This window comes from Gossypium hirsutum, chromosome D08, assembly GCF_007990345.1.
Source record: "Gossypium hirsutum isolate 1008001.06 chromosome D08, Gossypium_hirsutum_v2.1, whole genome shotgun sequence".
Taxonomy (NCBI): Eukaryota; Viridiplantae; Streptophyta; class Magnoliopsida; order Malvales; family Malvaceae; genus Gossypium; species Gossypium hirsutum.
Window position 1 is genome coordinate 31,299,330 of NC_053444.1, and position 26,090 is coordinate 31,325,419.

Here is a 26,090-nt window from a genome sequence, read left to right on the forward strand (position 1 = left end):
TAGTTTAGTGATAAAAACCTAGAATTGTTTTAGGCAGGTCATCATCTTTGACCCACCAACCCCTTCCTATATACTTTGAGGGCGATTTAGGATATTTTATATCATCTCATTCATTTGACCACCTATTTTCGTTTTCACTTTCAATTGCAAACCAAAGCCAGAGGGTTTCAAGCTTAATTATAGCCATGGATTTGGGTAGAAGGGAAATAGAAGAAATCGACGAAGAATTAGGCAGAAATGATAAGGCAGAGGAAGGGCAAGACGAAGTGGGCTTGAGTCCAGGTTCGCTGTTATTTCTTGAACCCGGAACTAACTGCTGTATTATAGCCGTGATTGGATGCAAGACCAATATTGATCCTGGGATCGTCAAAGAGGGACTAAAGCAAACTCTGGTCCACCATCCACGTTTCTCCAGCAAGTTGCAGGTAAGAATTTAACATACTCTTTTCAAATCTATCTTCTCTTCTTAGTTTATTAGTGCTTGGTTTCTCACTTTCTCCTGATCATTCGCTAGCTATAATCATTATTGGAAAGTACTATCATCATATGGTGGAACTCAAATAAAAAGTAATCTAGACTGAGAATTTATAATTGGTTAAATAAGTACTTATATTTTTTTCAGCTAAATAAACTCTTATTTTAAGTCAAAGGTTGACTTATGTTAAGGGTTTATTTAGATATAAGTTAAAAGTTAAACTTACTAAAGTAGAAGTTAAAAAGTTAAAAGGATTGTAGAATTCCATAAAAAGTACGTGCTTTTATTTAAATAAATTGGTACCATTTAAGGGGTTTTTATCCTAATTTAAATTCAAGTGAAATTATAAAGCTAACATAGATACAAAATGTAATCCAAGCTTAAGTAAAATGTTTTCTAATAATTAGAATATAACAATAATGTTGCAAATGAAAACGGCAACGGAAGTGTTAGTGTCACAAGCCGCGAATTAAAGCCCATGATCAATGCACACAAAGTATTACATGGAGGTAAATTGATTAAGTGGGGCTCATTTGTCCACTTGAACTAGGTCCATTCATTGAACACAGGGAGAATTCCATCTATTTGAAGCCTTGGTGATCAAGTGAAACACTCCACTAAAACTAGAGTTACCAGGGTAAGTATTGTAAATCTTAAGGAATAAAGATTTATAGAGTTTAAATCACTTAGGACTCTCATCTTGTAGATAGACACTAATATCAATCGTTGATGTAATTCAATATGTGTCGTTGGACTTAGGGGAGCTCAACTATAAATAAAGACATTTCTCCTCATTTATAATCATCTAATTGATAGTTAAAGAATATATTGAGAGCACTTACTGAAACAACTTGTGTGTATTTCTTTCTTGTGGCTTTTCAGTTCGTTCATTGCTCCGTCACTTTGAGTTGCTTCTACTATATTCGGTGCCTTAGATAATTTTCGTAAAATTCTCATCTTTCAAGAGTTAGGCTAACTTAGGAAGATTTGAGGTAAATAAATCACCTAAGTTCACGTAGTTTGCCAAACTTAAGTTCTAGCCTGTAACAGTTGGTATCTAAGCTATGGTTCGAAGGCGATGGCTAAGATGTCGAAAGGAGTAGATGAGTAGGTTGACCTTGTGGAGACGCATGGGAGGGGTAAGAGAGCTAGCAGCTCGAGGGATATGCTGTCAGTTATGGAAGGTAAGATTGCCAAACTTGAGGGCACCATGGGTTATGTGAGGGGACCCTTGAGGAAGTTGATGGGCGTACCATAGAGTTGGAATTGAGGCAAGATCAGCAAAAGGAATAAGTGGTAGAGGCCCTCAGTGCTAATGTGGATGTGATGCAAGGGGTATTCAGTACTGCTATGGGTGAGCTGACTGAGAAGAAAGATGCTCTCGAGGCCATGGTGGCGGCCTTGAAAAAACAGATTATAGAGCATAAGGGGGAGTTTGCTATCTACAAAGTTTCTTTAGGTAATGGGGTGTTAGTTGTGGCACCTAAGCCCAAGGTAGATGTCCCGAAGCCAAAAGAGTTAAATGGGACGAGCTCTACAATCAATGTGGACAACTTCTTGTTGGGAATGGACCAGTATTTCCCTGCCAAAGGCATCATGGATGATGCTACTAAGGTAAATGCTACTACTATGTATTTTTTTATATCACTTTGTTATGGTGGCAACATAAGTCCACAAATGAGAAATGAGGTGGAGCTACCATTGGGACTTGGAAGGAGTTCCAAAGTGAATTCAAGGGGCAGTTTTATCCAAAATATATCGAGGATAAGGCTTAGCCTAAGTTGCAACGGCATACGCAAGAAGGCACAGTTATGGAGTATGTGCGGGAGTTTGATTAATTGATTCTCCAAATTTTTTATTTGGGTGAGAAAAGGACATTTTTCTTTTTCATGGATGGGTTGAAGCCTTGGGCAAAGTTAGAGTTGCAATGTCGAGGGGTCTGGAACGACGAAAATGTGCAAGTGTACACAACCGCAACAAGTAATAAAGTGACAAGTAAATGTCGAGTTATCGTACTCACAAAGACTGTGGAAACAATTATTTATGAATGCAATTTAAAACACTTTGATGAAGAAAAATATTTTGATTTGATGAGATGATGAAAAACAAAGATTTTTAACTAAGTACAATAAATAAAGAGAAAATAAAAGTTCCAATGCACGATTTCAAAAGATGACATAATTGTGTTAGGTTAATTACATTTCTTAACTTAGAATTATTAAACTCATGTTCATGTTGTTACGAATAAATGCACAGCAACTCAGTAATTTGCTAACTTATGAACATACTTACCTACCAGAATCCATTAATCTCTTCATTTTATCTCTATGTCAATTCAACCGATTGAACAAATTTTAATAAGGAAATGTGTTAATGCACATACATACTTATGAGATTAAAATAATCTCTTGTACATATCTCTATGCCAATTCAAACAATTAATTCAATCTCATAAGCACATAAAAGATTACGTGAGGTAACAATGTATTTCTACCTTGAAACAGTTTAATCACAATAATCTTGGAAGTTATGCAAGGCTAATGTATCGTTAGATACCATTGCTAATTTAATCCTCAGCTACCTTAGATAATTAAAGATGCACTGATTAAGTATTGTGTTAATTAATTACAATTTCAATTCATTTAAATAATTAATTCAATAGTTACCTTACAATTGTAATGCAAGATTAATTTAGTCATGGGTTTACTTAATCAAACATCTTGCCGAAACCTATAACAACACAAACCAAATTTTGATAACTCAAGTAGTCGAAATGCAATCAACCTAACACGAATTAAATTCAAGTCACATTAATTAAATTAAACATATCAACATCATAAATATTTATAGACATGTTCATCATAACAACAACATTAAAAGGATAGGGAACAAGAATCAAATCCGGTGTTTCTCCAAGGCTTGACTAGTTTGCTCCGCTCCTCCTTTTCCACTTGTTCTTGTTGAACTGAGGCTTCCACGAACACTTGAATGCTGCTTCAAATGGTGGTTGAATGAATCCTTTTCAAGAGGTGAAATTGGTAAGGGAATGGGGAAGGAAATGAAGAACAATTAAGACAGAAAAGTAAGAGAGAACTGATGAATAAATGGTTTTGAGATGTGTTTGAAGTGACCAGACAAGGTGGCAATTATAGGTTGAGAAGGCTGATAAAAATAGCCAAAATCAGCAGCCAAAGACTCCCCACATGGCCGGCCACACATGTGGCATGTTTGAAGATTTCAAACATGCTATTTTTAGGTAGGGGCAAATCTTGAAAGGCATGAATAGTGGAGAGGTTTGAATGCAAATTGAAGGAGTCTTCAAGGGAAATTTTGCAAGCCAAATAATCAAACAAACAAGCTGATTGGATCAGCGTATGGGACAATTTTGGGCTGTCCAGTGCTCAGTTGAATCGGTTGGATCGGTTCAACTCAACTGGGCCCCTTTTTATAATTAATTAACAATAATTTATTTAATCAAATTAAATTGGATTAAAATTAAAATTAATTATATTATGAACTAATATTCATAATTTGGACCATCTTTGGTTGAAAATATAATTCGTTTGGATTCTTCAAAATTGCTTCTCGGTTTTCTGCTTCTAGTAGTGTCTACCGAGCCGTTTTTCACCCTTTGTGCTAATCTGTTGAAAATGATCAAAATTAATAAAAAATTATTATAAAATTAAGTAAAATTCAACATGTTAATAATTTAAGTATAATTTAACTATTTTATAATAATTATATATTTTTTGATAAGAATTTTACCGAAACTGCATGAATTTGAGTTAAAAAGGGCATGAAAAGTGTGTATATTTTCGGGTTTCTAAGGTCAAAGAACTTTCCAAAACAATGACCGTTATGAAGTTCCTAATCGAGATAGTTCTGAAGAAGACAAGTTTGAGTCTTCCAAGCCCAAAAAGAAGGCTAATGATGGGGGAGATGAAGAAGGAAAGCTTGAGCATAGCAATGGAAATGGTAGTAATGGAAAACCACATAATGGGAAGTGGAAGCCCAACAAAAAACCAAAGGAGCCAATGAGATGCTTCCTTTGTGATGGTCTGTATAAGTTAAAGATGTTGGAAAAATTCAATTCAAAAACGATTTTCTTACACAATGAAAAAAATTTTGAAAACTGAGTTGGTTAGCAATTAACCTTTTATTGAAATTGCACCTATGTTTTTGGCTAGAAGGATCCTTGTCGTCCTTGCTTTCAACTAAACAACCTCCTCTTCTATTCCCGTACTACGAATTACTTCGAGTGTGAGCTTGAACGGTTCGAATCAAGCACAAAACTAAAAATAGTTTTTTTTTTTACTTTTAGTGTTAACATAAAATCTCTCTGAATAGAAATCGGTAGAATTTTTATTCTAGTAAATAAAATTTATATTTAGAGAATAAAATTCTCACTATTTTCGGACAAAATAACAATATCTAAAAGTTGTATATTTAGCCTTATTGTTGCCATCTATTTATAGGGAGAATAGGTGAAACCCTAATTGAATTGTAGAAGTATATTTCAAATAGAAAAGCAAACTCCTAGTCTAACTAGGAGTAGAGGGGGTGACAACCCTAGTTAATTATACTAGGGTTTGTCATCCCTAGCATTATCATGAGAGGCTTTTAGGCCTTTTCCATATTGGGTCTAATTACAAGTACTTCCTATACTTTTAGCATATACTTTATAATTCCATCCAACCTGATATTTGTTTTTCTATTTCCCAAAATAAACACCTTAAAATTAATTAATTTTCCAAATAAATAATTCTCTTAACCCAATTTTAATTCCATTAAAATCATAACGACTTTACCGTAAAAGAATCTATGCGAAAATTTCTTTAACATTTCTACATTTAACGGATTCAATATGACCAAATGATTTATTTCCATTTTCGAACTTCATTTAATTCGAAAACCATCAAATCATTTACTGGTCATTTTCACTTTCATTTTGGAGAAAACCACATTCATTTCCAAATGTTTCTCATTTTTCCATTTTTACCATTTCTATCCATTTCCGCTCATTTGATTCAACATGCAATTCATTTCTAGTTTAAATGAGCTAGAGAACAATTGGACATATGTGATTAGAGCTCAAAAGATTAATAATTAAGTTCCAACTTTTTGCTTATTAATTAAAAACCCATTTAGTCACAAAGTCATTCGACTATAGTATTGTGACTGAGCTCTCCCAAATGACATACCATTATGAAAGCAATTCGATTAGTGATCCTCCAATGACCTTGTCATAATCAATTTTCTCTCCCAATATGATCCTATTTTATCTCATGGTAACAGTACATCTTCTTTCATGAAAAGTCAATTACTATCATATAGTAATCAAGTCATTCATCACAGAGAAAAATGACCCAAGGTCAACTTTACTTTTTATCAATCATGTAATGCAAATGAGAGAATATCACGTACGCATATCTCAAGCTATGAATTCCACTATTGTGAACGATGCTACATAATACAGAAGTCATATCACCAACGACAAACTTTCAGTTCCTTATCTATTTTAACTTAGGCTTTTACTTACATCAAAGTATACATATCACACATACATAGTTCGTCATCCACTCAGAATTAAAGTAGGCCACACTTTGAACATCACAAGTGAATAAATCCATTCATGATATTTTCTTCTTGGGTCTAGTCTGATGTACTGTCAGTCTAGTCAGACACATCTATATCTCTATCTTCTGGGAGTCATCCTCTATGATGCCGAAGACAAGACATCTCTGCAATTGGACTTGATAGATAACATATTAGTCATTCAATAGGTTTACTCATTTCCGATTAGAATAAGGACATATTTAGGTTTTTTTACTAATATACTTTATTTTTCTATATTACGATCCGACCACGTAATACCGCTTAGTATTTGTTTAAACAATAGACAACCAATAAGCCAATAGTTGCTTCTTTTTCGCTTTGCATGAAAAAATCACATGAGAAAAATTATACAAAGTATATTAATGTAATCCATGAATTGTTTTATTAACCAATCTATTCAAAAAAAAATTACAAGTTTCTAAACGAATATACTACACTCAAGGTACTAAATCCAACAAAGGGGTTGTCTAAAACATCCATGTTTTCTTCCATTGAAAGGGATGATGATCCTGAAAAAGCACGATTGAAGCTTGGTTCGGTCTTGAGTTCTGTCAAATTTAAGAAGGCCAAAGAGAATGAAAAGAAGCCAGTGAAGTCTTTCTTATGTTGTGGTCCGCATAAGATGTGAGATTATCCAAAGCGATTTAAGCTATTCGCGATCAGTAAAGAGATGAAGCGGAGTCATAGAGTAAGGCTTTAAAGCTTGTTTCAATGATACTCAATTCTACAAAAGCAAGTAGGGATCGTAAGCAAAAATGGTTGATGTTTGTGGAAATCAACATTGTAGGCTGAATAAGTGCTCTTGTTGATACAGGGGCATCAAACTTATTCATATCAGAGAAAGTCGTGGGTAAAATTTGTCTCTCAGTTGGCAAATCAACTGAGAAGATCAAGACTGTTAATTCGAAAGAGGTCCGAACTGTGGGAGTACCATGATCATTGCTAGACATGCAAATGTCTAGACTGGAAATACTACAGCAAAAAGATAATTAATTAAAGCAGCGATGTCCACAAGTATATGTGTCAAATTGTAATATAGTTTGTTTACAACGAAACACTTGAAAGTATTTCAAGGATCGTACCCAAGGGATTACGGATTGGAGAAATTTAATATTAAATTAATTATAGAAAATAATTACTAATCTAATTGAGTCACGAATTAGCAGTGCTGATGCAAAAATAAAATATTAATTCAACTAATCAAAATTAATTAATCAAAAATAACCTAATGGAATTTAATTAACCTAAGATATCCTAATTGAATTTCCTATTCCTAGTGTCAATGATTTGAGCTCCTGGCCAATGATCGATTGAATCCCTAATTATCAATTAAGTTTCTAACCAGCTTCAACTGAGTTATTTACTACCCTTGGCTAAGAATACCATTTCGGTCTTACCTGACTAGATATTCTACCATGGGCGTCACTCCCTAGTATACTAAATACCCTTGAATAAACAACCAATTTTAGACAATTAATTTCTTAACTAGTAAATGAAATCAATAACCGAAACATGCAAGATATAAAATATGCACAAGATTTTATTACAATATTCATACAAACGTTAGTTCATCAAGCTAATGACATATAAATCATGGAATAAAAGAATAAAATGAAATAGAATGGTCATTGATAAATAATAAAACTATCTGTCTCAGTCTAACCTAGGTCTAACCCCTTCTCAGGTAACTTTAAGGCGACTTATATAGGTTAGATTTGTGTTATGTGGTGCCTACACTATACTTGATACACTTTAAGTCTAATTAATACAATATAATATTAAATGACTAGGGTTTAATTAAGGAAATAGCCCTAATTTTCTATCCAAGGAACAGTCGTTTCTTTCCATAAATTTTCCGCGTAGTCGCGATGTCAAGAAGGCTCAGTTCACAACGTCGTCCCCATTTCAGCATTAGAAGCTTTAAAGTTCTGTGTCGTGATGCCGCATGCATGTGCCACGACACGGTCATCGTCCTTTGTACTCTTGGGCCTTAATTGGCATTTTGCATACTCAAATAGCCTATTAGTCATTCTTGATGCCCAAGTTGGTCTAACAGGTCATCAAAATACTAAAAAGTTCATAAAAATCATTATTTTGCAACAAAATAAAGCTAAGCTAATAAAATTGAAAATATAACAAATAAACATAAAACAACTAGAAAACAAGCTCGGTAAGTGTCAAAAAGACTCTAATTTGCCACAACGAATTATGGAAGATCAAACTCCCCAACACTTAACTTGTTGCTTGTTCTTAAGCAACAAAACAAAGAAACAGAAAACAACATGAAAACAAAATGACTAAATAGTGCTTGAGCATGCTTCATACACGAGATTAATTTGGAAAATTAGAAATGAGTCAATGTGACAAAACATGTAACTCTAGGACGAATATAATTGACTCCCGATTTTAAATATCAAACACTTTAGTTCACTAGGTTACAAAGTAAACAAATTCGAGAATGCCAAGTATTTTATTCCATCCAAACAAATACACAAGTAGACATTTATGTTTGAAGAATACAAGTGGTTAGAATTGTCAACATTCAATTTAATCTTAATCAATGATTCGTATCAACTAGGTCACATAGGACTTTTCGGCATGTAATGTTCTATGACTTTGGCTGGTTCAGAATTGAAAAGTTCACTCTACAAAATGGGTTAAGCACGAAAAGAGTTTGGCACATTATATTGACCCCTATGCTACCCCAATTATATCCCTTAGCTCACCACCTTATATTCACTTCTCTCGCCTTCCCAAGGTACAGTATAGTATTCATGAGTACAATCCTCTTAACGAGTCTTTTGCGAAAAAATGAGTATTTTTCTTCTTTTTTCCTATTTTTTTATCTTCTTTCTCTTCCTTTTTTCTCACTTTGCTTTTTTTTGTTCTCGATTTTGTCGCTTGGCTTTTAGACTTCACAAAACTTTTCTTAACTTTAATTTTTTCTTCATTAACACATAAATTTGCAAGAATCTTATACTCACTATAGTATAATATTCCTTACTTTTCACTCTCAACTATTTTCAATTTGAAACATTCGTGATGTATCTACCTACCTCTCAATATTAATGGCCCAACGTCTAAGTTCCTGTTGGTGCTAAAAAGAAAAGGATCAAGAGATTATATATTAGGCTGACGGTTTCATTCAAGGTTCATCCAGAAAATAGAATTAGGCTCAAAATAGGGTACTAGGGAAGTAATACATAGGGTCAACTTTTTTTTCTCTTGTGGTTACCAAACAATACCTTAGGTCATCCCTAAGTGCTTCAATTCATGAATTCAATTAATTGTATTTTAACATTCTAACAACCTATAATTCAAACAAACATATATATTTTTCTATGTACTTATTTTTCATTTGGTATACTTAACACACTTTCACCTCTTTACAGTTTAACAAAGTGAACAAATTAGTTTAACATTAAAAAAATTAAAATCAATTACTATCGAGCTAAATTTACAGCTTATACACAAAATCCTATTTACATGCTCCTAACCAATCACTTGAATTTCTACAAGCTCGAGCACAAACAAACACACAAAAATTAAAATTAACGACTAAAATACATAAACAAGTAACAAAAATTTTGAAATTTTGAAAAAAATTAAAAAAAAGTTCTATGTTAATCGATTGGTTGATACTCACTTATTACGACAAATCATAAGATATATTAATAAGAGAAATTAAATAATTAAAATAAAAAGAATGAAAATAAATAAACGACTTAAATTAATAAAATCAATTATGAAGATTAAATCGTTTCAGGGTTTGCAATTAACTTTGGATTAGGGTTTTAGGGTGGATTAACTATTGATTAACCAATTATTACCTCTTGACCTCTAACTAATTAATCTATTGGTTGATACTCACTTATCTCCCGACCTCACTTTCTCAACCAAGATAAACCACGATTTCCTCGGTTAGACTTATCTTTCGATCTCATCTAACCTATGATTACATCCCAAGGTTGTCAAGCCTAGGGTTTAGGAACACATAATCTATACCAACTAATCCTCTCGCAAAACCCGAAATCCTCCGTTAATTACGTCCCATCCAATCGTTAATCTCCCCTAAGGGATTTAGTTACTCATATTATTTATAATCTTACTCTCAATTGAAATGAGCATGTAATCAACATGAATAAATCGGAAGAGAAAATAGATTAGAATAATCTTAGGATTGATGCTGATTTAAGAATGGAGTAGTAAATCTCTCGATCGAAATAAGGAATAACGTCGCTCAAAAAGAAAAATAAGTAAAATATTTCAATATTATAAAAGAACTTCTAGAACAAAATCAATTCCAAGAGTAAAAAACAAAGAGTTTCTAAAAAAGATGAATAAAAACTAAGTTTAATCCTACTCCTAAACTACGAGGGTTTTGAAGCCATCTAAGATTACTTAGTTACATCAAACCCCTAAGGTCTTATTTATAAGAGTGCTGGAAGCCCGAATTAGGTCTTTGTCACATCCTAGCTCTTCATATAAAGTCAATTGTGGAGATGAAAATAACCTTGGAAGACTTGGGTAGAACGTTGACCTATGTCAGGCCATAGGCCTTGCGTGGTGCGACACGACAGGTGCTCCACACCTTGTATGGTTTGTTTCATGTGGTAATGGCTAGGGAAGCTTGTACATCACTCATCTCTTGCTCCCACGTCAATTGGGCCTATGAATCATCATCCTACACACTCAATTTAACATATTAGCACTACTTAAGGCCCATGTCGGGCTAATAGGTCACAATACGCATAAAATATATTAGAAAACACTTATTTTACTAATATTTAATCCTAACTACTAAATTGCCTAGAAAACAAGCTCCTTAAGTGCAAAAATAACCTGAAATAACTATTACATTTGACGGTAGGTAAATGATCCTATTTTATCTTATGGGAACAATTACATATTGCTTCAGGTAAAGTCAATTACTATAAAATAATAATCAAGTCATTCATCACAAAGACAAGCGACCTATATCTCAGGCCACATTTACTTTTCATCAACCATGTAATAACAATAAGACGATATCATTTACCCATATCTCGGGCTATGAATTCTAATATTATGAATGTCGTAACATATTGCAGAAGCCGTATACCCAACACACCATTCCTTATCTATTTGAACTCAGGCTTTTACTTATATCAAAGTATACGAGTCACACATACATAGTCTTTCATCCACTCAAGATTAAGTTTGTTGGCTCTACACTAACATGCTTACCCTCTAGCCACTTGAAAGAAAACTTAAGCTTAGGAACTATACGCTCATATCTTTCAGTGATTTTCACAATCTTTGGATTTTGCAATGTTAGTACTTGAAAAATCGAAGATGGAAATGTTAAGAGGTTTCTCACATGTACCTTCTCAGTATGACTTACCACCTACCAAATACCAGTTGTGCCAAAACAAACTCAATCATTTTCACTACTTTTCTTATTAGCATAACAACCTTTGGACTCACTGAATCCTTCTATGTGTTTAGGAACCAATTTTTCGTTGTAATTGTAAACAAGGAAACATATAGAATGGAAAATGAAGAAGTTATAATTCTTCCTTTCTCAATCCATAAAATGGTAGATCTTATTGGTAATCACAATAGTAGTGGCATCCAAGCTGTCATCCAGTTCAACCATGTTTCTATTGTAGCACTGAAGCACTCTCTATATTAGCTCTCGGTTGAACTCATACCAATGTCCTCTAACATACACCTTCTGATAAATTTTTCTTCTTGAACAAATGATGTAGAGCATCAAATTGGAAAAGAACTCAAACACAATCTCCATTACATATGGCTTTACAAATGAAATAATGCCAAGTAAACCACTATTTGTCGTGAAGGTGTTAATGCATTGCTTAGCAAAACTTTCATTTTCAATATTTTGATCGTTAATGAAACACTTTGTGTTGGATCACCGGCACCCCTACGGCGCAGCAGTAAAATTTAATAATCAGCGACCCTAACCATGGATCCATGTGTGAGGAACGAATCGGGGTGAAAAGGGTTACGAAATTACCTAATGTTGTTCTGAGTAGATAGCAACTTCTCAACAACGTGTAGTCTGATCTACATTCGAACTAAGCCGCAATCTATTGAGACTCCGACCTCTACGTGATCCACCCAGTTGACTACGAATGGAAGAAATCCCCAAAACAGTTTTGAGAGTGAATTTTCTTTGACGGCTGCTAGACCAAAACAAAGAAAAACGGGATACTTATATCCTTATTATTTATTTTTAGGGTTTTTATTTATGAATTAAAATAAATATAATAATATTTTAAACCGAAAATTATAATTACATTAATTATAATATAATTTCGGTAAACCATATATTTATTTGAATTCATATGCTAACCTCATTATGTGTACAACAACCTTGTACATAATGTGTTGGAAATCGAATTAAATTAATTCTATAATTAATTTAATTCAAGTGACACCTAAAAATAATACCAACTATGGTTTATTCCGTTCATTTTAACTATAGGGTGTGACCCTATAGGTTCTTGTAATGTTAGCAGTAATACTAGAACGATTCCAATGTTACAAACAATGAGTGACATCTAGCAATGCATCATTACTACCTAAGTCACAAGAGATCATGATTCAACATAACCTTTTATGATTAACCTTTTATGCAATAATCCTTAAGTCCTTTATCTCTGGATTGGACACAAGTCATGGAATAGTCACACTTGTATAGTCCATTCCATGTTCCTTGATATTTTAAGCAGACTACGATATACAAATAAGTATGACATCTCATATCAACTTATTTGAGCACGGCCATGCATTTCTAGTCTCACTTAATCAAGTGGCCTAAGATATTACTCCCATTATGTAGGAGGGACTTATTCTATATCGATCAACCATATCCCTCTACATCGATTGTGGTATATCCAACACCAGCCTTTATAGGACAACCAGTTACGGTGTACGTTTGACTGTATCAAAATATACTACTCACGATGTTGGGATTATGATGATCTCAAGTCTGAGGATCATATACATATTAATCACTATGAGTAATGTCGTGACAATTACATAATAATCCAAGAAACATACTCATAATGGGTCAGTCCAATATGTTGTTCTCTAACACACATATTCATGCATCGATTCTGATATTCCATATCAATGATAACTCTTTATCATCAATCAACTACATGTTAGTCTTAATGCATTATTGTTGTCCTATCCAACAATAATATTTGACTAAGGATCTTTTAAGAATAATCATATTATTCTTAGGACATTATTAGAAAACAGTTTATTTATACACACAGAAAAGAAACTGAAATAATAATGGTAACGCCTTATATTAATAAACGTGATAAATCAAGTATGTTATTACAACCATCTCATGATTGATCTTTGGGCATACTCTAATACTTTGTCTTCAATCCCATGAATTTGTTAGGGTAATCAGGCATCAGGAATGTCCAATCCTTCTTGAGCAAAACTATTTCCTCATTTGCTTTTTCCTTTTCAACTACTTCAGCAAGCATTACTGGAAAACCACTATTCTTCAACTTTTTATTTCTTCGAATGGCGGACTTTGTTATCGCAAGCTTCTTAGACTTAGCCTTTGATGACATAATTTATTTTAAAGGAACATTTTTCTCAAAGCTTGAACCTAAGTAGGAACTTAAATTAAAACTAATGAATTACTCATCAGATAAGTGAATAACCTCCACGCTCAAACTCTCTTTTTCCTTATTTCTTTTCTAGAATGGCTTGGTGGCAATAGAAGCCTTCTAGTTTTCCTTATCTTTTGACTCATCCATGGCTTCCAACTTTAAGTTAGCCACAAAATTTGTCTTTCTCCTTAAGGGGTAGAGGATGTGGCCACAGGTTTACTCTCTTTTGTGACCACAACTTCATGAGGAATCTCCTTTACAACAGTAACATTAGTAACATTCTAATAAATACGAGTCTTAAGAACTATTATGTTAGTCTCAAACTCATATTTATCACCATGACTAATAGAGGGATTAACATCAACATTTAAGGCATTATTTACAAGAGTTTCATCAATGACAAGATCAACGTCACCTTGAGAAATATTGCATCAGTCAATGACTCCATCTTTCCTTTCAACATAGGTTGATGCTCTAGAATTGGTCAATTAGCAAGCAACTTATTGATCTCTACTATGACATCCTAAGAAGAGGTATCTCCACTTTCCTTATTTTCCTCTAATTGGTTCTCTTGCGCCTCTAAATGGCCAACGATAATGAGAACTACTGCCTCCATTAATCCTCCTTCCTCATGTCTCTCTAGTTGAAATCTGATGTACCTTCCCTTTCAACTCTAAGTCTTTTCTAAGCCTTGTCAAATTCCTTTTGAGAAGTAATTTTTGTTCATTCCATTATTAATTTGATAAGACAACATAGATGAATAATGAAGAGGGAATAACAACTTGAGCAATAGCAACTTATAGAAAATGTGAATCGGATAGGGCCACTACACAACCCCTTCAAAGACCCTTTTTGGAATTACAATAAAATAAATTTTCAATCTATTAATGTAAAACACAAAATTATCGCGACTCCTTTAAAACAAAATTTTCCCTCTAGGATTAGGTGAGAGAAATAAATAAAAATATATTTTCCTAACAAATTTTTTAATTTGAAAATGACATCAAGCTTCAACATTTGGATCCTTTCAAAAAATTGTTTGGGTCAGCTAGACTTGACACACACGAATAAAGGACCTCAAATGCTTAAACCTAGCTGCATCTAATGGTTTAGTAAACAAATCAGATAGTTGAGCTTGTGTAGACCCAAACTTAAGTCCAACAACACCATTCTCAATAAATTCTCTTATGAAATGATTCCTTATGTTAATATGTTTTGTCATTGAATACTGCATTGCATTCTTGGAAATACTAATGGCACTTGTGTTATCACAGAGAGTAGTATTCATATCCAAATCAACACTAAAATTCTTCATGATTTTCTTCATCCAATTCAATTGAGCATAGATACTTCTTGCAACAATGTACTTAAATTCTACAGTAAACAAATAGATTGAAGCTTTCTTATTACTTTACCATGACACCAAGTTCAAACCAAGGAAGAAACAGCTACCTGATGCACTCTTCCTATCATCAATGTCGCTCGCCTAGTTAGGATCACTGTAACAAACTAGACTCATCTTGCTATCTTTTCTCAGATCAGTAGTTCTATGGACATAACAAATTATCCTTTTCACAACCTTCACATGGGGCTCTCTTGGAGTTGCTTGGTACCTAGCACATACTCTCACACTTAATGATAGATTAGGTTTATTAGTAATAAGGTATAAGAGACTACCAAACATGAACCTGTAAGTGGTCTTTAAAGTGGGCACTCCCTTCTCATCATTGAACACTGATACACCAGTAACCAGATCCTTTGCATACTTCTCTTGTGAAAAAAAAGCACCATATTTCATTTGCTTAATCTAGAAACCAAGGAATTAGCGCAATTAAACAACAATAGTCATATTGATTTCACCATGCATAAGCTTAACAAAGTTGTCTATAGTTGCAATTAAAATAGCTCAAAATATGTTGTCATTGAATTAAATTTGAGCCAAGGGAGTTAACCCTCTCTATCTTCTAATGATCAATGTTTTGTCTATTTACTTCCTTACAAAACCTTGACCAATAATAAATTGATTCAACCTTTCATACCATGCACGAGGTGCCTATTTGAGACTATACAAGGCTTTAATCAATTTGTACACAGTCTAGATGTGTAGGGTCTTCAAAACCATTTGATTGTGCCACACAGACATCCTCATTCAAGTAACCATTTAAGAAGGCACTCTTGACATCCATTTGATACAATTTGATGTCTAGATGAGTGGCTACAAAAAGCAACATCCTAATGGCTTTAATTCTTGCCATTAGTGCAAAAGTTTCATCAAAATCCACTCCTACTTGTTTGTACCCTATGCAACCAACCATACTTTGCTTCTCGTTATGTTTCCAAACTCAACAGTTTTATTTTTGAAGATCCACTTAGTGCCAATAATATTACAGTCTACAGGTGGTATCGACTCAAGTTTCTATACTTCATTCCTTTCAAAATGCTGAAGCTCATCTTGAATGGTTTGGATCCATTCCGCATCCTTCAATACTTCTCCAACTCGTTTAGGCTCAAATTGAGATTTATAACACACAAACCTCATCATGTCTCAATAATTCTATTTAGGCTTCCCTCTTATTCAAACACTATCATGAATGTCACCAATGATATCACTTGTAGAGTGATTCTTTCTAACTCTAGAAGAGGGTTGCTGTTGATCAAATTCATCATAATAATCTTTTGTCTCAGTTTCATCTTCATCTTTTTTACTCTCATCAGTATGTTTGTCATCCATCAATGAGTGATCGTTGAATCTGGGCATTGCAACGTCCAATTAGGATTGTAAAGGATCATTTTCTACCTACTTCTTCCATAAGATCCTTAATAATCTATCAAAACATTTATGGACCCTATCACCTTTTATGTTATCTTATTGTAAACTCTATAAGTTTTACTGTTTGTAGCTTATTAGTTAAACTTCCTTTGATGCTCTTGATCCTTCAAACTAAGCAGATATTTCCAAAAGCATGAAAGTATTTCACACTTGGTTTTATGTCCTTCCACAACTTATAAGGGGTGACCTAAGTTTTGGGCTTTAGGTGCACCCTATTAATCACATAGGTAGTTGGGTTGACAGCTTCTACCTAGAACTTGTGAGCAATAACTTTACTATTTAGCATCACTCTAACCATCTTTTGCACTAACCTGTTCTTTCTTTCTACAACTCTATTATGCTGTGGAGTTTTTGGAGCAAAAACTCATGCTTGACCTCTTCTTCCTCATAGTAATCTGCAAAATCCTCATTGTCAGGCTCTCTTCCATGTTCACTTTTTATCCTTCTAATCCTTCCAATAACGCAACCCCTTTCATTCATTAAGGTTTTTCACAACTTTTGAAATGCTTCAAAAGTGTTAGACTTGTCTCTAAGGAATATCACCCATGTGAATCTCGAATAGTCTTCTACACAGGCTTTAGGAACAACACCACTCAATTTAGGAATACCCTTGATAGTCTCGAATTGGATCAATTATCGAAGTCCTTTGTAATGTACATGACCAAGCTTCTCATGCCATGGTACTAACTCAAAGACACTTGCCTTGTTAGACTTCATAAACTGTAAAACCTTGTAGCGATTATCAAGGTCCTGACCCCTTCCATAATCTTCTCTTTTGTCTTGAAATAGATTCCATAACCATCTTCGGTGAAGTTGACCAACATCTATTGGTCACACAACAAACTAAATTGACAAGATTGGCTTTCAAACCATCTACCAGCAACACATTTGTTAACCTAGGCAAACCTAGAGCATCTAGAGTACCTATTCCAAGTATATTGACCCTCTTTCCATAAAAAAAGTGACTTTCCTACCAAGCCAGTCTTTAAAGTCAACAAGAAAATTTTGACTCCCTATAATGTGTGGTGTTGGAAAAATCTGGTTCAAAAATGGTTTTCCTGCATAATGAAAAATAAAAATTTCAAAAATTGAGTCGATTTGTGATATTTATAGTAATAAACATTTTACCAAAATCGCACTTGTTTTTTTTACTAAACTGATCCTTATCTTCCTCAACTTTTAACTAAACAACCTTCTCTGCTATTCTTGTATCATGATCTACTTCGAGTGTAGGCTCGAAAGATTTGAATCAAGCACAGAACTAAAAAGAGTTTTATATACTTTTAATGTGAAAATGAAAATATCTTCTCAATAGAAAATTAGCAAAATTATTATTCCAAAAAATAAATTTAATATTTAGAGAATAAAACTCTCACTATTTTTAGATTAGAGTAACAATATCATAAAGTTGTGTATTTAGCCCTATCGGTGCCATCTATTTATAGGGAGAAGAAGTAAAACCCGTGTTGAATTGTACAGGTTAATTTCAACTAGAAAAATGAAATCCTTGTCTAACTACAAGTATAAAGGTGGCAACCCTAGTTAATAATACTAGGTCTTGTCATCCCTCCTTTTAACATGAGAGGCTTTTGGGCCTCTCTCATATCGGGTCCAATTACATGTACTTCCTAGACTTTTAACCCTATATTTTATAATTTGATCTAACCCAATATTTAATTTTCTATTTTCTAAAATAAATATCTCAATTTATTTCTAATTAAATAATCTTCTCAATCCAATTTTAATTTCATTGAAATCATGACAACTTTATCGTAAAAGAATCCAAGGGAAATATATTTAATATTTCTACATTCAACTGGTTCACTATGACCAAATGATTTATTTCCATTTTTTAACTTCATTAAATTCAAAAAAGCATAAATTCATTTCCATGTCATTTTTTATTTTGGAGAAAATCACATTCATTTCAAAATGTTTTTCCCATTTCTCAAGTTTTATCATTTTTATCTATTTATGTTTAATTGATTCCATATGCAATTCATTTCTAGTTTTAATGGGCTAGCGGAGGGACTGATTGGACATATGCAATTAGGACTTAAATGATTTATAATTAAGTTCACTTTTTTGCCTATTAATTATAAACTTATTTAGTCACAATGTCATTCCACTATAGTTTCATTCTATTACGAAAGAAACTCGATCAGTGCTCGTCCAATGACTTTGTCATAAGTGTGTTAGTCTCATAGGATATCATTAATCTTTTTGGGATAGTATTTGTTCTCCCAATGTGATCCTATTTTATCTAATGGTAACCATTACATTTTCCTTCATGAAAAGTTAATTACTATCAAATAGTAATTAGTTCATTTATCATAAAGACAAGTGACTTGTGGCAATGTTTACTTTTCATCAACCATGTAATGGTAATGACAGGATATCATTTACCCATGTTTTGAGTTATGAATTCCATTATTTTGAATGATGCCACATATCGAAGAAGTCATATACTTAACACATCAACTTTCGATTCTTTATCTATTTGAAGTCAGGTTTTTACTAACATCAAAGTATATTTATTCATTGATACATAGTCTGTCATCCACTTAGGATTTAGGTAAGCCACACTATGAACGTCACAAGTGAATAAATTCATAAATAGATTTAAGATCTATTCTTCTGGGGTCTAGTCTGATGTACTGTCAGTCCAGTTAGCCACATCTGTGCACCTATCTTCTAGGAGTCATCCGCTCCAATGCCCAAGACAAAGCATCTACCCAATTAGATTTGATAGACTACTAATTATTCTTTCAATCGGTTTGCTCATTTCGAATTAGACTAAGGACATGTTTAGGTTTGTCTACAAATATAAGTTATCTTTACGTATTACAACTCGAGCATATAATATTGCTTGGTATTAATTTAAACATTAAATAACCAGTGAGCTAATATTTGCTTATATTTTTATTTGCATGCAAAAACCATATGAAGACAATTATACAAAGTACTTTAATTTAATCCATGAATTTGTTTTATTAACCAATCTGTTTGAAAAAAAATAGAAATTTACAAATTAATATACTACACTCTGGGCACCAAATCCAACATCTAGAACAACCACTATTGAACTACCACACATCTTCATGAGAAACATTTAATGATCTATGAGCTACAAGAAAACATTTTGGTTCCTTCTTCCTCCAGATTTTGTTTCTATCTTCTAGCATTTGAGTGGTTTCATGCAGTTGGCACTTTTGCTAGAACTGAACATTTCCACCTCAAATCATGTAACATCTTAAAACACCTTGGTCAAATATGCCTTGGTGTATCACAATAATGACAAACAATTCTAGAATGAGCATGTACCTTTTTATTAGTCTTGATCGTTATAACCTTGGTTGAGCATTCACTAACTTCAATTTGCTTGGATGCTTTCACAAACACAGCTGTACTCTCTATAACAACTTTCCCTTTCTTCAAAAGTCCTAGTTCGCCTTTTCTAGGTTGCGTTTTTCCAAAAGAAATCCAGCTTTCTACTCCTAACATTGAAATTTTCAAGAAGCAATTATGTGTTAGCCAACTCTTTTTTAATGTTAACTAGATTATCCAACTCCTTGGTTAGCAAAGATTCCTTAGCCTTAACATGCTTGATCAACTTCATGTTTTCCTTCGTTATTTGAGCATTCTCTTGTGACAATTGAGTGTTAAACTCATACACTTGTTCCCATTTACTCAACATAGTCTTCTAAGTGATCAAGACCTCTCCATCAGAACCTCCATTAGAATCATCATCTGTCTTAACCATAGAACTAGAAAGCACACTCGAAGTGAAGGGAACAAAATTATTCACTTGATCCTCATCATACTCAAAACTGCTAGAACTATCTTTGTCACTCCATGATGCACACAATGTCTTCTTTTTCTTCTTAAGAGTGTTAGCACACTCAACCAGAATATGACCATAACTAATACATTCATGACATTAGATGGCCTTATTCTTTTCATTCTCAGTCTCTTATTTGATAGCAACACATTTTCTCTTGTTCTTAGGAATGCTCTTTGATTTTTCAAACTTGAACCTCCTAGATTTGTTGAAGTTCTAAGTAAAAGTGCAATCTGCTCTTGAAATTCTTCTACGGTAGAGGCATCGATTGCCACTTCATCAACAACCTAGAGAGCAATGCTCCTTTCTCCCTTAGACTCAACTCTTTTAGATTCAGCCAGGTTCAACTCAAAAGTTTTTAAGGACCCTATCAACTCATCTTTCTTTAATTTTTCTAGATCCTTGGCCTCATAAATGGTTGTCGCTTAGATGGAAAATATTTTATGCAATGACCTTAATACCTTTCACACCATTTTAAAGTTTGAGTACTATTCCCCAATAGAATAATTCTGATTAGACAAGTCACACAACTTAGCATAAATTTCACCAATTATCTCAGAATATTACATTCTCAAGGTCTCAAATTTGGTGCTCAACATCTGCATCTTAGATTGCTTAATAGTATTAGTTTCCCCATGAGCAGTTTGGAAATTTTCCAAGCTTCCTTTGCCACAGTTCACTTGGATATACATTTGAACTCTTGCATATCAATACCATAGAATATAGCATACATGGCCTTCAAGTTTGCAATGGCAACTCTCTCTTATTCAGTAGTCCATTCAACCTAAAGCTTCGAAACCTTTCCAGTGTTCAAATCAAAAGTAGGAGCTTGCCAGCTAGTGAGTATAGAACGCCATGCTCTCGCTTCAACAGATTTAATATAGGCTTTCATCTTAGCATTCCAATAGGGATGATTACCATTCTCAATTATAGAGGAATGAGCAATTGAAAAACCTTCCATTGTTAGTAAAAAGCAACATTAGGATCCAACACTAAATACATTAAATGTTTGCACTGACATCAGTTATTTCTACCTTAAGTTGCTTGCTTGTTAAAAGTGAAAACTACAATGGAAATGCTACATTATAGTGGCCACTACGACTTGGCATTGTGAAAACTATGCAAACAAAATAAGAAATAACACCAATAATTTATTTACTCAGTTTGATTTTCCTACGTTTGCGAAGCCTAGCTCAATGATTAATTTCACTATATTTGTTCACAAATACAAAAAGTATAGACATCTCACCTTTGTACCAAAGAGCTAGAACACTCACCTCCAAATCCTCCCCTTGAGAACTTGGGCAGTAAAATTTTAACAACGTTTATAGTAATAGTTTGCACTCTCTCACAAATCAACTCCACTATGAACAAATTAGAATGCACACGATAAGCTCTCATACAAAACCTAGACAAGCCTCAAAGCATATGTTCAATATTTTACTTGCTAACATAGAATCTAGGTGAATACAAAGTAACTACTTGAAATTAACTATTACATAATTAATAATCAAAACACAATCAATCGAATATAATCTCTCCAAAATCAACAACACTATCTCAACAAATCTCTACATTCCAAGGACTTAATTCGTTCACATGAATCCAATCCAACCTTCAAATGCCGATGAATGGTTTCCATAGGTGGACCATAGTATCTTCAATAAAACATCACATTAACAGGTCTAAGGATTTTCTTTATTAACTTGCCAAACCAAATAAGGCAAGTATTTACAACACCTCAGTGGCAGCCTGCAGTTGGCACTACCGAGTGCAACTCAGCAACTCTTAGGTCATATTGCCTCAACAAATAGTAAAGTATTTTCAAATGCCAAATTAGTAGTATAGTTGACCTTCTCTATAACGGTCTCATTTGTCTATTAAGATTTTGCTTGTTATATAGAGGTGGTTACTATACACCTTTAATAGCAGGTTGGTATAGATAGATAATTGTTTTAAACATACATAAAAGTTCATATATGAATTTCCATCAAATGAAAAAAATTATAATTATGTTCAAAAAGAAAAGAAAGTCAGAATCAAATCAACAAAATTGAAAGATATATAGCAGGTGTATGCATAAAAGCTTTTATGCATATTTTGTTCTACATTCTTTCAAATGACTAATTATGAAGTTCATAAATCTAATAAGTTAAATTAATCAATATAAATTTATGTTGTTTCAAATTCATAGTAGAATGTTTAATCTGAGAACTTAATAGTTTATTGAACTGATATAATTAATTTCACTCATTAAAGTTTATTTAATTTAATAAAATGTTATTAATAAATTTTTCATGTGAAATTTAAACATTTTATTGAAACGATATTTTAGTTAAGACCATTTTTATTAATAAAATATAATTGTATACTTGCTTATATTAAATATCTATAATTTCACTTAAAATTCTGGACAACATGTTATAGAGAACTAATTAATAAAGAATATATTCCTTAACTATGGTTGTTGCTTTCATAAGTGAAAAATTGTTATAAAAAGTTAAAATAATACATAAAAAATTGAATTGACTAGAAACTTAATTGTTATAGTGAAATGATGTTATAAGATGCGACTATTATAAAGAGGGCTCACCGTATAACCAATAAAAGATATTTTACCAAATCAAAATGTTTTTTACATTCGTGCTTTTATGCATATTAGTTCTTAATATTATATGGGTTACTCATAATTTTACATGCTTATTTGTTTATTTATTAAATTGTATAATTTTATTTCATGTAAACAATAAAGTAATACTATTCAAATTGTTTAACACAGTTAAACATATTAATTATTTTTATAATTAAAATATTATAATAATAACTTTAAAGCATAATTAAACTTCATATGAAATTAGTAATGAAAGTAAAAAAATAAAATTGTGATTACTTAGTTACTAATTGAATAAAAATACCTAAATATTAAATTTTAATACATCTATTTTATAGTGATAAGATTTAGTTTTATATGATTGAAATACCAATAAAGTCTAACCGAAAATTGATGACTTGAATTATAATGGAAGTTTATTTTAACATCGACATAAAGTGTGCAGTTTATATTTAATAAAATATTATTTAATATTTAATAATAATATATTAAAATGTCAATTTAGTAAAATAGTAAATAACAAAAGATGTTTTTAGGGTGAAATCAGAAATTTTTGTTGGTGACAAGATAAAATTAGATTAAATTTTGCCTTAAAATAGATTAAATTGAATTAATAATTATTGAGAGGGAGAAAAATAATAATTTTTGAAATTTAACAAAAGCGGTAAAAAATATTAAATTGAATTATTTAAGTTTAATAGGGCTAAAACTGCAATTGAATCATTTAACCAAGGTATCAAGGCCATATTTCTGTTCAAAATTTTTTTCCGAATATTTTTTATTATAAAACTGTAATTTCTACCTAATTTAAAAAATAAATCCTTACGTAGAATGTGACTTGTACAGGCCGAGCTTGTCGGGTGAAGCTGATAGCTCGACCTTGGGACACATGTTTGATGTAGATCGTGTTCCAAAATTAGTTTTAGTGATGATTTCGTTATATCTTTCAATACATTAACATGTTCCAAGAAACATGATTAATAGGTAATTAATGGTGTTAAAAGGAAATGGATTAAGACAGAAGTGGATTTGGACAACCATGTTATAGTCCAACAAGTAGACACACAAATGGAATCTCCAAGCCAATTTATTGAAGATTACATCTCCAATCTCACCACAATTCCTGTTGACTCCTCCAAACCATTATGGGAGCTTCGCATTCTCAACCTCAAAACTCCGGAGGCAGAGGCTGTTGCCATCTTGAGGATCCACCATTCAATCGGTGACGGGATGTCTCTCATTTCCAGTCTGTTTGCTTGTTGCCGAAAGTCTTCGGACCCTGGAGCCTTGCCTACTATTCCAATGCAAAAACAAACCGATCGTCCTAGAAACCGGCGTGGTGTTTTGTGGCTATTGTTGTCAGTTTGGTCAGTTTTAAGGTTAATCTTGAACACCTTGGTGGATATTTTGCTGTTTATGGCAACTATTTTATTTATGAAAGACACAAAGACCCCTCTAAAAGGATTGTCTGGCGTCGAGCATAACCCCAAGAGGATTGTCCACCAGACTGTGAGTTTGGACGACATAAAACTAGTGAAGAATGCCATGGCCGTGGTACCTTTCACTCAATTTATACTTTTGTAAGTAGATATTACATATATTTTTCTTGAAGATCATAATACCTTTTCCTTTTTTTTCTTTTCACTTACTGTACTAGACCGTTAACGATGTCATTTTGGGAGTAATGCAAGCTGGTCTCTCGCGATATCTAAATCGAAAATATGGTGAGCTTTTTCCTCTGATAATATTGTTTCATATGAATGGTAAACATGGACTAAAGGATTCTTGTTTTGTAGTTTACTATAATTTGGGTTGATTTGTAGTTTATAATTTGGGCAGGTAAAGTTGATAAGTCCAAGTCCAACAATCTTCCCGGAAATTTCCGCTTAAGAGCAACTGTTCTTGTGAATATTAGACAAGCTATTGGGATCCAGGTGACTATTTTTCTCTCGTTGTGAATATACTTTCTTCTGGTTCTTTTAATATGCTTTAGAATGGGCAGGCAATCGCTGATATGATGAAGAAGAAGTCAAAGGCCAAGTGGGGTAACAAATTGGGATTCATATGCTTCCCTTTCACCATTGCATTGCGACTTGATCCTTTAGATTACATTCGTCAAGCTAAAACCATCGCTGATCGGAAAAAGCTCTCCCTCCTAGCTTTATGCACATATTTAATCAACAATTGCGTTGTCAAATTATTTGGATCAAAGGTATCGTCATGTTTGGCATATAGAATATTTTTCAACACTACAATGTCAATATCAAACGTGGTTGGACCAGTAGAGGAAATAAGCTTTTTTGGTCATCCAATTGCTTTCATTGCTCCCACTGTTTATGGCCATCCACAGGTATATCGATCTATAACTCTTGCATATATACTGTCATTTATTACTCTTTGTTTTCTTCCTGCTTAAGTTGTTAAACCTATTTTGGATTTTAATTTATTGCAGGCCTTGACTGTTCATTTTCAGAGCTACATAAATAAGATGAGCATTGTTGTAACAGTTGATCCAAATGTGATTCCTGACCCTCACCTTCTTTGCGACGATTTTTCAGAATCTCTCAAGCTGTTTAAGGACGCCATCATATTAAACAACAGTGTAATTGCTAACTCAAACTAGGACCTAGGAAACAATGAAATTTAATTATAGCTTTTTTTCCGCAATAACGAACTTATTTTTCTTTCCAACTCAAAAATTTCTAATAAAATTGGAAAAGAAAAAACGATTCAATTATTTTTAAAAGTAAATCAATTAAATTGATTTAGATTTATGTAAAAGGAGCTCCTATATACCTAAAAAATTGTGTTTAGAATTTATATAATTACATAAATTTTTTATTGATCAAATTTTTGTTTTTTCTTTCAATTTGTTCTCTCTCATTATGTAATTAATGTAAAAATATATTTTTTTCATAATTAATAAATATAAAAAAACTTTTCCAAAATGTAAATAATGTTCTTTGTATAATATAATTAATATATACATGATTTCTCTTAATACAATTAATATAAAAATGCTTCTAATTAAAATGCAATTTATTAAACTTTATTTTTTATTGACGTTAGTGAAA

General features: G+C 32.7%; 1 protein-coding gene across 1 annotated transcript; it reads left to right on the forward strand.

The window, feature by feature from the left end:
* On the forward strand, window positions 1-25,789 carry LOC107909571 (O-acyltransferase WSD1). Its single transcript, XM_016837157.2, has 6 exons — window positions 1-425; window positions 24,001-24,570; window positions 24,674-24,740; window positions 24,856-24,950; window positions 25,019-25,366; window positions 25,469-25,789. The coding sequence occupies exons 1-6, from the start codon at window positions 186-188 to the stop codon at window positions 25,637-25,639; spliced, it is 1,491 nt and encodes a 496-aa protein (XP_016692646.1). The 5' UTR covers window positions 1-185; the 3' UTR covers window positions 25,640-25,789.
* Window positions 25,790-26,090: the final 301 nt, after the last annotated feature.